This window comes from Stenella coeruleoalba, assembly GCF_951394435.1.
Source record: "Stenella coeruleoalba genome assembly, chromosome: 2".
Lineage (NCBI taxonomy): Eukaryota > Metazoa > Chordata > Mammalia > Artiodactyla > Delphinidae > Stenella > Stenella coeruleoalba.
In genome coordinates this window covers 112,133,355-112,150,602 of record NC_137147.1, presented here as the reverse complement: position 1 = coordinate 112,150,602, position 17,248 = coordinate 112,133,355, and the positions used below count along the sequence as shown (strand labels likewise).

Genomic DNA, 17,248 nt, shown 5'->3' with positions numbered 1-17,248 from the left:
CACTGTCATCATTTGTGGTCCATCTAGACAGGATGTGCCCCTGAGCCATCTAATCCCGGGGTCCAGCAAGCTCTGTCCCAGAAAAATCCTGGAACAGGGAAGGAGGCACTGTACTCGTGCTTCCAACAAATACTGAACACCTACTCTGTACCAGGATTCCATCCAAAAAAGACCTGAGCACAGTTGGAGCAAAGTGTCGGTCAGGGATGAGAATATTTTAAAGGGTGGGTGTTAGAGAAGCATAAATCAGGGTCCAGTTAGGGAAAAGTCATCCATTCCAGGTAGTTCAGAAGAGGGAATTTAATACAGAAAACCAGTTACAGAAGTGTTGGAAAGTATGGAAAACAAAAACAGAGGATGATGAAGCAACGCAGAGATTAGCAAGAGTAGAAGCCACCACCACCCCTAGAGCTGGAGGGACAGAGCAAAGAGGTGGTGCTGCCTGGACCCTTGCCATCTTGCAGGAACTGGAATCATGAATAAGTCTGCTAGTGGGAGACGGGACCACAGAGGGATGCTGGGAAGGCCACCCAAGCAAAGAAGGAGGAGAAATACCTGGCTTCTCCCTTCACCCTCCCACCTCTCACTGGTAACTCTTACTGGCCAAACCCAACTGGAATCCAGTGGCAAGAAAGCTTGGAAAATGTAATTTTCAGGGGTCAGCACCCCCCTCAACACACACACACACACTGCAGAGCAGGGGAAGGGCAGGGGATAAATCTGAGAGCAACAGGCAAATGACCTGCACAGCGAACAGCACGTGAGGTGAATCTTCAAGCGTCTGTGTGTAATGTGAACGTGCAAGAATTTGCATGTGTATTCTGCTATCAGTTTCAAAGGCGTGTGCTTGCAGAATGTGCAGTGTGTGTTTCAGTGTGACTGTTCAAGGGTACATATGTATCAGATGGATTTCAGGGGTCTGTATAAGAGTGTCATGGGAGCAAGCATTCAAGTGTTTGTGCGTGATGTGAACATTCAAAGGTATGTGTATATGTAATGAAAATATTTAAAGCTCTTGGGGGGTGTGTGTGTATGCTGTGAATGTTCAAGGAGGTGGATGTGTGCTGTGCATGCTCAAAGCTGTGTGATGTGAATGTTCACAGGCGTGTGACATGATGTGTAAGGATGCGTGTGAGAGACTAGTGAGAAGTGGGGATGGGAGAACGGAAGTGCACAGAGATGTTCTCTATGGACATGGGAGAAGATGGGGCCACGTGTCTTCGTTGGGGACAGATATGTAATCAAAACTTTTCATTCTCGCCTATAGACACAAAATGGCTATGAGGATGATGTTCAGAGAAGGTTGTATATGAGGTGTGATTAAAAGAAACGTACTTCTTTAGCAAACATACTTTTCCATCCAAATGAGTGTCACCTGCTTCAAAGCAGTCATCTTAAAAAATAATATTCTTAAAAAAAAAGAAAAGAAAAAAAGTTAAATTCTTATTTTATTGACGCAGCCACAGTGCAATGAAGTTTCGGGACCTGCCTTCAGTTGGTTTGTATGCCATACATAAAATCTACACTCACTACTACAATCATCACTTATTCTTATTGGCTGAGGCTAGAATTACCCAACTTTAATCACTTAATCACTCTCATCACTGGCTTGACTTAGAACTTTCCTAAAATGCAAATCTCTCACCTTAAAAAAAATGTTAATTTGTCACCTTTGAGGCCAAGCCTCCTTTGGGTATATTGGTTATTTGGGTATAAGCTTCATTGTTTGATAATTAGCTCCTGCAGATGGGAGTGTACTGGGAGCTACAGAAACAACTGGGAACCAAATGAATCCATAGAATCCCATCATACTCTTATGAACTCAAACTATTATACTGCGACTTTTAAAGGGGAGACCAATAATCTGCCAATACTGCAGGCATTTCCATCCACTATTGATGAGCTTACTGCTCCCAGGGCTCCTGCTCTGGAACGAGCCTGAGATGGGTGAGGCAACTCCATTGTGTCCCGAATGCCTATCTTTGTGTGAGCATCTCATAATGCTGAGTGTGATTCTGAATCTCCTTCAAGTTCAACATCTTCAATCTCTTTAGTCTCAATTGTTCTCCATTCCAAATCCTCTTCATGTTCTCCCAAATTGCCCCCATTCAGGCCTTTCCAGGGGTCCATGGGCCTGCAATAGGTTGCCCCTTGATAACAGGTGTGGGAATTCTGACACAAAGGTAATTGTCCAGGTAGCACGGGGCAGTGGTGGCTTTAGAATCACACAGCTCTGGGTTCAAATCCTGGCTCCACTGCACGCTGGCTATGGGACCTTCACAGAGTCCCCTCACCTCCCCAAGCTTGTCTGCTGATCAAAACACGGCGAAAGTAAAAGCTGCCACACAGGGCTAACACGAGAATCAAGAGAAGCAGAGTATGCGAACACCCCCAGCATCTGTCCTGGTCAGTGCATGTCTCACCCCAGAGGACTGGGCACCGAAGGCTCTGCGGAGCCTGGGAAAAGAAGCTTCTCCAAGGCAGCGGCCTAAGGCCAGGCCTGGTGAGGCTGCAGGAGACAAAGTGGTTGTCAGGCAAATCCTGCCACCTCGTGGTGCCCGTGCATAAGAGACCATCCTACCCGTCCTGAAGCCCCGCCTTACCCCCTCCGCCTCCAGCCTTCTTCTTATTCTGAGGACGTCCCCTCCCCTCTTCTCAGCTCTGCCACCCCAAGGCTTCCTTACGTGTCCTCCCAAGGCCCCTAGTTCCGGGGTGTTCTCAACTTTAACTACTAGTCCTGTCATCCTCAAAGAGCCCTACTCTCAGTGGTCCTCATGTAACTGTATTAGGGCCATTTTCTCCCTCCTGGGCCCAAAGAGAACCTGGGGCTCTTTCCCCGCCCCCATCTCCATCTCTTCTTCAGCCACTCAGCAGCTAGCTGAACAAAACGTGTTGCTGGCTCCCCAGGCGCATTTGAGGATGGCTTGGGACAGGGAGAGAGGGAGAGAGGGAGGGAGGGAGGGAGGGAGGGAGGGAGGGAGGGAGAGAGACAGACAGAGAGTGTGTGTCTGTGTGTGTGTGTCTGTGTGTGTGTGTATCTGTGTGTGTGTGTCTGTGTGTGTGTGTGTTCCTTGCTGTGGGCTAGCAATGGCCTCCCCTCCCAGTGCCAGCCCCTCAGCTGCAGCAGTGACTCACTGTCTGGACCCATCCCTGAGTCTTTACAGAGGCACCTATTCTAGATACTTCTGGAAGCAAGGACAAGAACAGTTTCCTCCTTCATGTCCTGTGGTTTAAGCACTGACATTCCAAGGCAGGTGGGAAGTGACTGATGGCCTGAAGTGACTGGCTATAATCCAGGCTTCTAGGAAATAAAGCAGAGAAGGGCGGGGGGCCGAGGCTGCCCTAAGATTGCAGGCAAACAGGCTTTAATTTGCTGTGTGTGCTTGCAACTTAGCGACCTGTGAGCTCTTAATAATTGGGTTGCTGACCCTTCCACTGTGCTCCTTTTCCCCCTGCTGGGGTAACGGAATGGGTCAGCCAGTCCATTCTGGTTTTAGTGCCCCCAAGCCTGTGCCTAACAGTAGCTCTGGATTTCCTGGCCCAGGGTGGGAATCATGCCCAGCCAGATGGATGTGGTTATGGGACTGACCTGCCATCCACTCACTCTGAGATGGGCTGATGGAATCCATCAATGTCCAAATTACCCATGTTCCTCTCCAAATGGGTCAGAAATGCTTGGCTGTCACATGTATAACCTGAGAAAGGTGAGAATGGGAGTTGCAAAAGCTAAAGATGATACAGCTGAACTCCGGAGAACTTAGCAGCCTAAATATGTCAGAAGGAGGGAAACATTTACTGAGTGTTTATAATAAGCCATGCATGGTGCTAAGTGCTCTTACATAAATTATCACATTACCTGAGAAACAGTTTCATTTTCATCTTACAGATGACAAAAATTAAGAAAGGTTAAGGGCTAGTTTTGTACACAGATCTGGGTTCAAATTACTAGAGAGTAACCCTAAGCAAGTTAACTAACCTCTTTGAGTTTATTTTCCCATCTATAAACTAGGAATAACAATACTTGCCCTGCTGTTTTAAATAGAAATGTACATTGTAGGTACAGGCTCCAGCCCCAGTACCTGGCACTCAGGGGTCATTCCACTGTTGTAAATAGTGACAGTAGGTGTAATTTGCCTAAGGTCATAAAACAAATTCAAACCCAGGTTTTCTGATTTCCAAGTTCAGCGCTCACAGGGAAAGAAGCTGATTCACTTGAATATGTCTGTGTATGGCTATGAGGCGGGCCCTGCCCTAGGATTTGGAAGTTCAGTTAGATGTGGGAGCCAGACCATTGTCCTATCAAGTGCTATGGGTAGAGACATGTTCAAGGTGCAGAGATGGCCCAGCAGGAGGTGACTCTTGAGGATCTGTTATCAGGAAAACAAGTTTATAAAAGTGATATTTTCTCCATAGTCCCCGCAAAGGGGAAAAACAAGTGACTGGAAATCATTGGGGAAGAAAATGACCAGGTGAGGACTAAACTTCTGGAGGAGACTTCTAGTGAGATGGTCTGTTTTTCAGGTTACACACACACATACACACACACACACACACAGCAGCAGCAGCAGCAGCAGCAGCATTTCTCTTCTTAGAGCACACAAACACACCTCAAATTGCAACTCCTAACACCCACATCACACACAATATTCCTTCCTCCTCTCACTGTTTTCTTTAAGGACATCCCTTAAAATACAGAGATCATCACCTTTTACTTTGTTCCATGGCAATCTCTCCCCCAAGGACACACTAGAAATAGTTTTTTGGTTATGCTTGGCAGCCAATGGACAATTCAGGTTGGCACTCAGCATATGCGGTCATTTCTACTATAATGCCAAAAAACACTTGCATTCTGCAAAATCACACTCCCCAAATAACAGGGCTTCTGGAGAAAGGGGATTGGGGCAGACCACTCAAAACCTCCAGAATTTTGTAGCCAGGGTGCTGACAAAACAGAATCCAGCCCCACATGATGCCAACACAGTTAAACCTCCACTGGCATGTACACTGGTCGCTTACAGCCTGAAATCCTAGGGTTCTTTTCTTCCTGAGATGTAGGGTCTTTGAGATGCAGGTCCTAGCAGAGACTAGTTCCATCAAAATCAAAAATGTGATCCAGGACAGAGCCTTCTTCATCAGTTTTGTAAAACAAAGCAGGATTGCGGGGGTGGGCCGTGGTCTTCCTTTCCACTCAGTTTCCCCAGACAGCCTAACATAGTGGAAAAGCTAGTGGTGAGTCTTGAAGCTACTAAACTAGCCACTACTTGCAATAAAGAAAGTCACTTCTACACAGTTTTCAGCTTTTTTCTTAAGGTATTCTATCCTTTCCCTGATCTCTTCAAAATATTAAAGTCTGGGGAAAACCTCACAGGAAGGAACCTAATTCCAGGTTATCCTGACACCATTTCTCTACTTACCAATTTTATATATGCTATTTCCCTTTAAAGAAACAACCCTGCAACAAAACAGACCATCTTATGAATGGCCATTAAGATTCTGGTATCAACTCCACACCAAGCAATTCTGTGACACCAGCTAGATGTCCTACAATTCAACTCAATTTTGACACTATCTACCTGAAGAAAGCATCGGCTCCCACAGGTTAAGGGCTCCATCCTACCAGACTCCTCCTCTCCCCCCTTAGGTGTCAACCACAAGTCCAAGTGGTCACTTGTGCTTCTGACCAACTGGTTATAAATCAGAGGTTCCAAGGACTCCCTCTTGAGTGCAATTAATTTGCTAGAGGCCAGACTGTTTAACCCAGAAGGCCTTCTGAGAGGAAACCAGGAAGTTTGATAGGATCCAGGACTGCAGTCTTGCTACTGGAACCACTATTCTGGGCAGAAAGAAGCATGCCTGAGACCCTCCCTCCCTTCCCCTCATTTTAGCAAATGCTCACTGAATGCCCTCCATTGTGCCAGGCACCGGGCCCAGCGGTGACCCAAGCAACCTGGTAAGGGGTCAAGAGCCCTGACCCAGAGGCAAGAGATCAGCAGTCTCCTCCTGCACCATCAGTGACCTGCAGTAAGACTCTCAACCAATCACACCTGGCCACGACACCCACCCACCTTTTCTAAAATGGGAGATAACAGGCTGACCCTGCTTATTTCACATGACTGTTTCAAAACATGTAAGAAGTGATTATATTCTGTTTAAATATAAAATGCTTTAAAAAAAAGAATGAATGAAAATAGGAAGGGAGAGAAGGAGGGAGGAAGGGAAAGGGAAGGGAAGGGAAGGAAAGCAAAGCAAAGCAAAGCAAAGCAAAGCAAAGCAAAGAAAACAAGGAAGGAATCATTTCCTAGGCTAGATTGATATATTCTCATATCAAGTAGAAAGGGAGAGAAATACAAAACAGAAAATGGAAACTACATAGCAGTAGGTTTTTTTTTTCAGGGGCCTAGAAGCTTTCACAGAACTCAAGGCTTTTAGAAGGTTGATTCACTTCCTTCCATTCTTTCTTCCTGGGTCCATGAAGCCAGTTGATTCACTACCAAGTAATACAATCCTACTCAATTATGAGCATGGGAAAAAAAGGGAAAGGCACCCTAAAAGACAGTTCTCTTTTGACAGAAAGAAGCCAGTAGTCCTCAAAGAACAAATCAACAGAGACGCACACAATGATAAACTTGTTTATTTCTCAGAATTTAGTTTGCTGCTTGATATTCCCTACAGAGAAGAGGCAACCCAACGTCCTGAGGCCCGATTGCAGACCTGTCTGGGCATTGTCCATCAGAGGTCCAAGAGAAACCTCCTAACCTGGGCCAGGTATTTTGGTTTCAAATAGTCACCCAGCTCCTCCTTACTGACCCACACATGATGGCCCTTCTTCCCAGCCTCGAAAAAGTCTCCAGTTAGCAGCAGTGCTTTGAAGAAGAATATTTTGGCCCCGAGGCTGCTCTCTGTCCGCATTGCCTGGGGGAACTTGAACTTGTAGTGGCCACAGGGTGCATTTCCCAGGAACTTGGCTTCCATGTTGTTCTCTGAGAAGGGGGGAACAGAATCGGAAGATGAGGATACACCCACCTGTTTACTATGGCACCCGAAATCACTGGGGGTCTCTGCGAGAGCCACTTCCGCCTGAGGTAAAAGCAATCCCTGAGAGTGAGAACTAGGGTCATTCCTGAAGACGCTTGTCTCCTCTCAATCCAAAGGTTCCTGGCCCATAGGCTCCAGATTCACTGAGTCCATTCCTTGTGCCAAGCTACTGCTCTCAGACTGAAGTCAGCAATGCAGCCCAAATATCACTACCTGGGAGTCAGAGCACCGAGCTTCTAGACTCAGCCCTGTCACCATCTGTTGATGAAGGACCAAGACACCTGGTATCTGTAAAGCAAAGTTCGTCAGGCTTTTTTTTTTTTTTAACATCTTTATTGGAGTATAATTGCTTTACAATGGTGTGTTAGTTTCTACTTTACAACAAAATGAATCAGTTATATATATACATATGTTCCCATATCTCTTCCCTCTTGCGTCTCCCTCCCTCCCACCCTCCCTATCCCACCCCTCCAGGCGGTCACGGAGCACCAAGCTGATCTCCCTGTGCTATGCGGCTGCTTCCCACTAGCTATCTACCTTACGTTTGGTAGTGTATATATGTCCATGCCTCTCTCTTGTCAGGCTTTTAAACGCAATGTCATGTGGAAAGTGTAAAAAGGACCCAATTTGATTGCTGCAGGGTGAAAACCAAAGGTAAAAGGCAAAGACAGATGGACAAACAACATTTGCAATCTACAACAATGGGTTAATAACCCCAACCCAGCATTTCAAAGGATGGGAAAATGATGGATTAATTACTAAATAGCATTGGGAGAATGGGCTAGCTAAAAGGAAAAACTAAAGCTGGATCCCAACCTCACTCCTCACATTAAAATTGACACCATATAGGTCAAAGATTTAACAGTAAGTTAAAATTTTCATAAATGGTTTGTTCATTCTAGATTGATGGTTTCATAGAGATTTAATATTTTCTGAATTTTTCTGTATTTAAAAATTTTTCACAAAGAAAAAAGAAACCATAAGAGTACCAAAAAAAAAAAGTGGGATATTTTCTGTATCATTTTTGAGAGGGGAATTCCTAACCAAGACACAAAATTCAAAAATCCAAAACAGAAAAAACATTTATCTACATAAAAATTAAAATCTTTCTGCAAGGAAAAACGAAGCATACAAAAGTCACAGACAAAATGACAAACTAGGAAAAATATTTTCAACACATTCAACAAACGAATATCTTAAGGTATAAGTAGTACTTAGAAATCAATGAGGAAAAAAACAACTCTAAAAGAAAAATGAACCATGCATATGAACAAGAAGTTCACATGAAAATAGTTATCAATGAACTATAAACTCATTAAAAGATGCTCAATCTTATTAATAATTCAAGAAATACAAATTTATTTTCTATTTGATGTGTAAAACACATCATTATTACCAAAGTTCAAAAACTTTGAGCTGCAACATCACTAATAATTAGAGAAATGCAAATCAAAACTACAATGAGGTATCACCTCACACAGGTTAGAATGACCATCATGAAAAAATCTACAAACAATAAATGCTGGAGAGGGTGTGGAGAAAAGGGAAGCCTCTTGCACTGCTGGCGGGAATGTAAATTGATACAGCCACTACGGAAAACAGTATGGAGGTTCCTTAAAAAACTAAAAACAGAATTACCATATGACCCAGCAATCCCACTACTGGGCATATATCCAGAGAAAACCACAATTCCAAAAGACACATGCACCCTGATGTTCATTGCAGCACTATTTATAATAGCCAGGTCCGGAAGCAACCTAAATGTCCACTGACAGGCGAATGGATAAAGAAGATGTGGTACATATATACAATGGAATATTACTCAGCCATTAAAAGGAACGAAATTGGGTCATCTGTAGAGACGTGGATGGACCTAGAGACTGTCATACAGAGTGAAATAAGCCAGAAAGAGAAAAACAAATATCATATATTAACACATATATGTGGAATCTAGAAAAATGTTACAGATGAACCAGTTTGCAAGGCAGAGATAGAGACACATGTAGAGAACAGACGTATGGACACTGAGGGGATAAAGGAGGAGTGGGATGTATTGGGAGATTGGGACTGACATATATATACACTAATATGTATAAAATAGACAACTAATGAGAATCTTCTGTGTAGCACAGGGAACTCCACTTCGCTGTACAGCAGAAACTAACACAACATTGTAAAACAACTATACTCCAATAAAAAAAAATAAGTAAATTAATTTAATTAAAAAAAAAAACTTTGAGCTGTACACTGCTTGTCAAGGATAAGGGAAAACTGGGATCTCTCAAACATACTGTGGGAGTGTAATTAGTACAAGTATTATATTTGGCGAGAGATACCAATTTTAATTATACAAACCCTTTGATTTAGCAACTCTGCTTCTAGAATTCATCCTCCCGGATATAGTTATTTGCCCTTGTGAGCACAGAGGAGTGTACACAGATGTTCACTGCAGCTTTGCTTGTAAAAGCAATACACTGGTTAAACAAACTGCAGTACATACATATATGAAATATTACACTGGCGTTGAAAGTGTAAGATATGTCTTCACCTGCTGATATAGAGATATGCTTAAAAGCTGTGTATAAGAAGAGAAAGGAAGGTATGTAACCATGTATATCCCACTGAGTGGAAAAAAGGAACAGATAAAATATGTATGTGCTTGCAGTTTCTAAAAGGATACACAAAGTGTTCATGGTGATTACCTCTAAGATGGGAAAATTACTTATTACTTCTTATAGTACTACATTTACCAGACACTGTTTGATAGTTTTTCACCATATACAATGAATTGCTTTTCTCAATATTATAAACAATAACAACAGCATCAGCATTAGATGAGGAATTCATGTATGATGTGAAATCACCTATGATACAAAATGTCAGCAGTGGGGATCTGTGGGTGGTGGAATTATACTGGCATGTTTCTTTATACTTTTCTGTATTTTCCACTTAATTCAATGAATACATATTACTTTTCTATAATCTGGGGAAATGGATTAAATGTAATTAAATCAAAAAGAAAAAAAACAGTTCATTACAAACATGAGCAAAGAATCTGAACAGGCGGTTCACAGAAGAAGAAATATAAATAGCCATATGAAACATATGAATATATGAAAAGACGATCAATTAGCAATCAGGAAACTGCTAATCCAAAAGAGATCATTTTTTTTACTGACTGGACAGGCAAAAATTTTAGAGAGACTATTTCACATGTTGGTGAGGTCTAGACAAACAGGCACTCCTATACCCCACTCCTGAAAATGTCACATGCTGTGTACATTCTGAAGGACACTTGGGTGGCACCTATCAAAAACGTAAATGTGTCCATCCTTGACCATTAATTCCACCTCTAGGAATTCCATCTTGCAGAACTACTCGGGAAGTGCACCAAAAGTGCACCTTCCTTTCTCTTCTTATACACAGCTTTTTTGACTGTTTTATATTTATACTTTTATACTGCTTGAGCTTTTCTTTGCCATTTTAATTATTTTTACGATTTTAATGAATTTGAAATAAATCAACATATTTTATATGCACCTATAAAATACTAATATATCCTTTCACACTTATTTATGGCAACAGGAATGTTCAAAGAAGGAAAGCATGGTGCCAAGGGGAGCCCCTTTCCACGTGGTGCACAGCAGGTGGAGCTGAGCACTAGTCGTGAACATGAACGACTGACCGAGGGAAGCTAAGCATCTGAGTCCAATGATCCTGGCAAGAAACCCAGCTGCCAACTCTTGTGTGATGGCTAAGGAAACCGAGAACACAGCAAAAGCCCCTCCCATTCCATTCTGTCTTGCTCCCTCTCCTGCAGGCCACACAGGTCACTCTCGGGAAAGGATCAAGGGGGTGCACACTGGCTGCTGACATTTCATTAGCAGGTACTTACGCTGGTGGCAGAGCCAGAAAAGTGGCTGTGCACTTATACAACCAGATCATTTACTTAATAAACATTCAGCAAGTACCTACTATGTGCCAGATACTTTGCTGAGAGTTGGGATGACTGAGAGGGATAGACAGTATCCATATTTTCAAGGGAGTCAGAATTCTGGCTGGGGAAGGACAACGTGTTAATAAACAATTAAACGGCAATGGAATACGTGAAGAGCGTCTTCTCCACTAGGACATAAGCTCCCAGGAAGCATGGGTAGTGTTCTGTTCATCACTGTGACCCCATTGCCTGGAGAGCGTCCAGCAAATGGTAGGCAGAGAGTAAATGTTTGCTGCATAAACTGAGTAAGGGCACACACAAGTGCTATGGGAGCCTAGAGGGAGGAGTAGCTCTCTCTACCCAGAAGGTTCCACCACAGAAGGTAGACTGTACTAAGCAGTCAGACTAGGGAGGAGTAAAGCATTCCAGTCAGGGACCAGCAGGTCCCAAAACAGGGACGTATGAAAAACCACATTATTCATGGGATACAAAAGGTTTGCTAGGTTAGAACTTGGAATATACATTAATGAGTGGCAAGATGGAAGACTGATGAGCTCGGGACGAGAGCAAAAAGGATTTGTAGGCCCTGCTTGAAAGTCTGCTTTTATAGGGAATCTTTCGAGAATTTAAGGCAGAGAAGTGACAAGGGATTTGTGTTTTAGAAGGCTCATTCTGGGAGCACTGAAGAGGACAACACAAAAGCAAGGGGGAACTCACTTGGCATCTACCTCAATAGGCCAGTGTAGCGGTTCTCAACCACTGTGATTCCACTCCCCACATAATGTCTGGCAGTGTCGAGAGACATTTTTGGTTGTCACACTAGTGCGAGTGTGGATGGGTTAGTGCTACTGGCATCTAGCAGGTAGAGGCCAGAGATGTTGCTAAACAGCCTACAAGGCACAGAAGCCCCCACAAAGAATTATCCCACCTCAAATTTCAATAATGCCAAGTATGAGAAAATCTGGACTAGTGAGAAGTGAAAAGGCTCCCAGAAAAGCTGCAGGAATAAAGAGGGGACTATTTAGAACAAACTAGATAGGACTCAAGAACTTATGGATATTGCAATGAGGTCAAGGATAACTCTGAGGTTTCTAGTTGGGTGAATGGGTAAGTGGTGATGCCAATAAGCAAGCCTGCAAGGACAAAAAGAGAAGCAGGCTGAGAGACTGGCAGGAACATCAATTTTGAATGTAATAAATTTTAAAATCTCTGTGGGGGTGAGGGAGAGCACAGGGACGGCATCTGCCAGCCTCTGTCTCCGCAGGATATTTCCACAGGCCCCCAGATGTGTGCTGAATTGGATGCCTGCTCCCCCAGACCGATGCTTTATGTTAAACAAACAAGCCTCTTTCATAGAAAGTCTGGGTGTTTTTCAGTTGGCTGCCTCTGCACTGGGCTCTGGGGTAGAGCCTAAATCACAGGTCTGTCAGGGATAACACAGATTGTCAAATACTGAACAAAATGGAGCAAAAGATGATAACCAACCAGGGTATCTTCCTCAAGATGACACCAGATGGCCAAGAAATGAAAAATCTCATTTTCAAAGAGACCCCAAATTCAAAGTCAATTTTAGAAGGCAGTGGGTTACCTAGAAACAGGTTCTGCAAAACTGAGTACTTCTTCAGGATCTGAACTATGAGCTGAGGAGAAAATCAAGTGTGGACAGACCATATTCTAGATGCGACAGAACTAAAGAAATTCCTTATCTTCTAAGTTCTTAGCACAACAATGCTGCTTTAAAAAAAAAAAAAGGAGGGGGAGTAACTGTGCAAAGCAAAAGATTCATACTATGCAGAGGCACAAAAAAAAGAATCCTGAAGAATCCATAAATTATAAGAATCAAAAATGTAGGAAAAGAGAAAAACAGGGACTTCCCTGGCAGCATAGTGGTTAAGAATCTGCCTGCCAATGCAGGGGACACAGGTTCGAGCCCTGGTCCGGGAAGATCCCACACGCCGCAGAGCAACTAAGCCCGTGTGCCACAGCTACTGAGCCCGCGCGCCACAACCACTGAGCACGCATGCCTAGAGCCCGTGCTCCACAACAAGAGAAGCCACCGCAATGAGAAGCCCGCACACCACAACGAAGAGTAGCCCCCACTCACTGCAACTAGAGAAAGCCCACACACAGCAACGAAGACCCAACATAGCCAAAAAATAAATTAATTAATTTTTTTAAAAAAGAGAGAAAACCAAACAGCTAATCCTGATCATTTTTATGACAAGAAACCATGAAAAATAAATACAGAAGCTTTCAGTGTCGTAAAAACTGAAGCACCTTTTAATGTAAGTATTGATTACCAGAATCCCACTAGAACGAATAGTATCACTGGTGTTGAGTGGAGAGACAGAAATGCCTGAAGGGAAAGCGAGTAGGATCTATTAAGCCAACAGGACCCCTCATAGCTACACCCTATAATGACAAAATATTTTACAATAGTGGGCCCCAAAGAAGATCTGGGCCAATTAAACAAAGAAAGAGTACTAGAATCACCTACTCCTATGGAGAATGCAAAACTGTAGAAACCAGAAGGTGAATGTTTTGCACTCTGTTGGGAAGAGAAGTTTTAGTGATCAGAAGCGGAAACTCTCCATCCTTCAGGTATGACAGCAGTTGTTAATTCATTGAGTACAGAAACTATGAAGAAGCCGCTACTAAACAACATCAGGCCCATTCAAATAGGGAGATGGGAGGAAGACAGCATCTACAGCCAAACTCTTGAGCCTCGTAGAGGAGATGATGGCCAGCCAGGACGATCCACTCAGCCAACCCAGCAGCTTTACCAACCTCCCCGGGCTCAGAACGAGTATGACAAGAGTCTTTGTTTAGAAACAAGCCAGTGACTAGACCTCCTACTTTCCCTTTAGAATAAAATGCAGCCACTGTGGATATTATTATTTGGAGAATGAAAACACAGATTTTAGGGGGAAAAAAAAAATCAACCCACACAAAGAATGGGAAAAAATATGGAGCCAGATAAAGCAACTACCTTTTACAAGTGAAAGAATTTTTTCTTCTGCCATCAATAAAACCAATGTGTTATTTAAAAAAAAAAGAAAAGGAAATAGTTTAAAAGAAATAAAATAAAAATAAAATTTAAAAATCTCAGTGCCAGGACTTCGCTGGTGGTCCAGTGGGTAAGACTCCCTGCTCCCAACACAGGGGGCCTGGGTTTGATCCCTGGCCAGGGAGCTAGGTCCCACATGCGTGCTGCAACTAAGAAGTCTGCATGCCGCAACAACTAAGAAGCCTTCATGCCACAACTAAAGATCCCGCGTGCCACAACTGAGACCCGGCGCAGCCAAAATAAATAGATATTAAAAAAAAAAAATCTCAGTGGCACAAAGACTCTCACTTGATCTAAGATTTTTTCCTAGCTGAAATTTTATAAATATCAAAGTTTCCATTAACCTTCCAAACTCCTACCCTTAAAGCCAGGCCCACAGTCAGCCTGCAAATCCTCAGGCTGAGTCTGAAGTGTGTCTTGTGGGGTTTAGAGGGAGGCAGAGAACTCACCTGAGAGTGTGGCCAGGGTTCGTTCAGCTGTTCGGCGGAGGGTCTCCCCGGGCTGCCACTCTGCCTGGGGCAGCATCCAAACGTCCTGGTCTCCAAGTTTCTCTCTGACCAACAGAATGAGGTTCCTGTCTAGCTTCCGGTGCAGTGAGGTTCGGTCATTCTTTACATCGGCTTCTGTGAAGAAAAGAGGGCGTCACAGGAGACAAGAGGACTGTGTTCTGCCAGAACCAAGAAGATTAGAGTTTTAGAGTCCTTCTTTAAGGTAGAGCCACAACCTCTGCCCTCAAAGAACTTATAATCAAATTAGAACCCTGACCCGTCTCTCTAACTCTGACCTCTCTCAGGACAGAGTCTCACAATCTTGAGGAAACTAAAATTTAACAAGAAGAAACCAAAAGCTGAACTCCTCCTTTGAAGAGCCAAATACAAAGTACTTTGAGCCTCTGGAAAAGAAGCAATACCCGGACACTACTATTTCATCGGTCTTGACACTGTTACTGACTTAACCAGCCCCTCCTTTCTCTGTTCTTCAGTCTTCATCGTGAAATAAGAATAAAATAACTCAACCCCCTGCTTTGGGAGGGATTTCAGATAAAATACAGGAAACTAGTGGGGAACACTTAATTTACCCCACTCTTAGTCCCAAACTAGGAGTTAAACCCAGATAACATTCCTGAGGCTTAACTGAAACAGATAAGGCTATCCCAATACCCTTACATCCCACTCAAAAATAACACAGACTTTGAAAAATTTATATTAGGGTGGATGTGAGGAACAGGGAAAAGAATTTCTTTTTCTCCCACGTGAAAGAAGTTCTATCATTTGAAATTATTTGTTACTTAAAACACAAGCAGGGGTTAAGCAAGAATCCTTTGTTTGGGAACCAGAATACCCCCCTTTTCTACCTCTAACTGGCCTGAAAAGACCACAAACCTGTTATTCGAGCTCCAGGTTTGAACTGTAGGAATTTCTGCTCCCACATGTCTTCCAAATCCTGCAACAGCAATATATTCTGCTCGTCTTCTTCTTCACCATAAAGGTCACTTTTCTTCTTTGCCAGTTTCTGGGCTTCATCCAAAGCACGAAGCTCATGGTCTGAATACAGGCTTCTCTCTATCTCGATCTGGGAAAATTAAAAGAGCAAAAATCTACCCCAAACTGGGAAGATTAAAAGGACAAAAAAACAAAATAAAACAGAGCTACAGTGCACTTGACAGACTCAGAAGTTTACCACCCAACAGACATACAACCAAAATACCACATAGAAAACAGGGAAAAAAAGATCAGCTGCACTTTGGGCTTGAGTTATATTTACTAAAACATTAGAATGTGTTTGGAGGTCAAGACTGCCACAAAGAACACCGGACTAGGACAGGCAATGCCTGCCCACTTATCTCCCTCCAGTCAGGCCAGTCTTTGATTAGAATCTCACTCACCATGAACGTTCCTGCTTCAGGGAGTTTACAGGTGCCATTCCTTCTCCCTAGAATGTTTTCCCTCATGCTCTCCTGGGAGATCCCTACTCATCCTTCAGATCTCAATTTAAATATCACTTTTTAAAAAAAATATCACTTTCTTAAGAAAGATATTCTATGACACCTCCCATTAAAATCAAATTAATGTCCCTGTTAAACACTATTACAGTACCCTGTGTTTTCCTTTACAACACTTACCAAAGACTTCAATTCCATCATCATGTGGTTATTTGGTTATTGACTGATGCCCCCTCCACCAAATTGAAGCGCTCTGAGAACCACAGCTATGTCTGTCTCATTCACCATTGCATCCCTAGCACTTAGCAGTGTCTGTACAAAGTGGGTCTTAAATGATTAGCTATAAAGCGATTAATAAAATGTTTGCAGAGTAAATTAATAAGCCAAGTAAAAAGGACAGAAGTGAAGTTTTTATCACTCAGTAGCCAAGACAAAAACATAATATCCTTTAATCACTATGGGGATTTAAGACCCTCATAGCCACTACACCGCTTTTGCCCATGTCTCTTCATTTGCCCTTCACACAAAAGACTTTATCACAAACATCTTACGGATGTGCCCGTTGCCTTTTCCTTACGCTCATCACATAACAAAGACTCTCTCCTCTCTAAACTGTCAACTACCTATGATAAGGGCTGAATCCGTCTTGTTCACCATCGCATACCCAGTATATTGACTGAAAAAGGAGAGCATCTCCAAAGAGTTGCCGACGATAACAGAAAAGATCAATGAAAACGAAGTACCTTTTATTGAACGCGTACTACGTACCACACCAACCCAGTAAGGTAGGCACCATTTTGCAGGTAAGTATACTGAAGCTCAGAGAAGTGAAGTAAATTGCCCAAAGTCACACAAACTAATCGGTGGCGGAATCGGGATCAAACGCAAGTCAGCGTGCCTCTACTGCTTCCCCAACTGCACCGAGAAGCGACGACCCGCACCTCAATCCCACCTGCTGTAGCAGAGCCTCCATCTCTTCCTGCAATGGGGTCAGCGGCTTCGAGACCAGCGGTGGCCGCTGCAGGCACAACGCGCCCAGCAAGCGCCATGGAGACGCGCTGCTCGAGGGTGCGGCTGCAAGGGCCAAGCTGCGAGAACCCAGACTACGGGTCCAGGGGCCCTCGAACTGCCGCCAGCCCCTCGCCACCCCTAACACGGTCACCCTTACGGGCCCCGCCATCTGTCAACCTTCCCACAATGTACCGCGGCTACCAGCGAGGTCCTGGGCCAATCCTATATTCCCACAAGGCAGTGCGGGCACAGCATG

The 17,248-nt window shown here is 43.6% G+C and overlaps 2 protein-coding genes across 3 annotated transcripts in view; both read right to left on the bottom strand.

Annotated features, from left to right (window-relative positions):
• Positions 1-17,050, bottom strand: part of NTRK3 (neurotrophic receptor tyrosine kinase 3) — a gene marked incomplete at its 5' end in the record, with an annotated part of 581,909 nt that extends 564,859 nt beyond the window's left edge. The window contains 3 exons of one of the 2 annotated variants that reach the window (XM_079911026.1): positions 14,489-14,662; positions 15,422-15,482; positions 16,934-17,050. Of the gene's footprint in view, positions 1-14,488; positions 14,663-15,421; positions 15,483-16,933 lie in introns of those variants that run through there. The other variant, XM_079911027.1, reaches the window with a different exon arrangement.
• On the bottom strand, positions 6,635-17,244 carry MRPL46 (mitochondrial ribosomal protein L46). The gene is made up of 4 exons (XM_079911143.1): positions 16,934-17,244; positions 15,422-15,611; positions 14,489-14,662; positions 6,635-6,980 (listed from the first exon to the last, which is right to left on the bottom strand). Exons 1-4 carry the CDS (start codon positions 17,159-17,161, stop codon positions 6,730-6,732), a joined length of 843 nt encoding a protein of 280 aa, XP_079767269.1. The 5' UTR covers positions 17,162-17,244; the 3' UTR covers positions 6,635-6,729.
• Positions 17,245-17,248: the final 4 nt, after the last annotated feature.

Excerpts from the sequence above, each read along its gene's own strand:
- MRPL46 (XM_079911143.1), bottom strand. The coding sequence starts at position 17,161 with ATGGCGGGGCCCGTAAGGGTGACCGTGTTAGGGGTGGCGAGGGGCTGG. Across the intron at positions 15,612-16,933 it reads TGGAGGCTCTGCTACAGCAG|ATCGAGATAGAGAGAAGCCT; the intron begins GTGGGATTGAGG and ends TAATTTTCCCAG. Across the intron at positions 14,663-15,421 it reads ACCTGGAGCTCGAATAACAG|AAGCCGATGTAAAGAATGAC; the intron begins GTTTGTGGTCTT and ends TTTTCTTCACAG.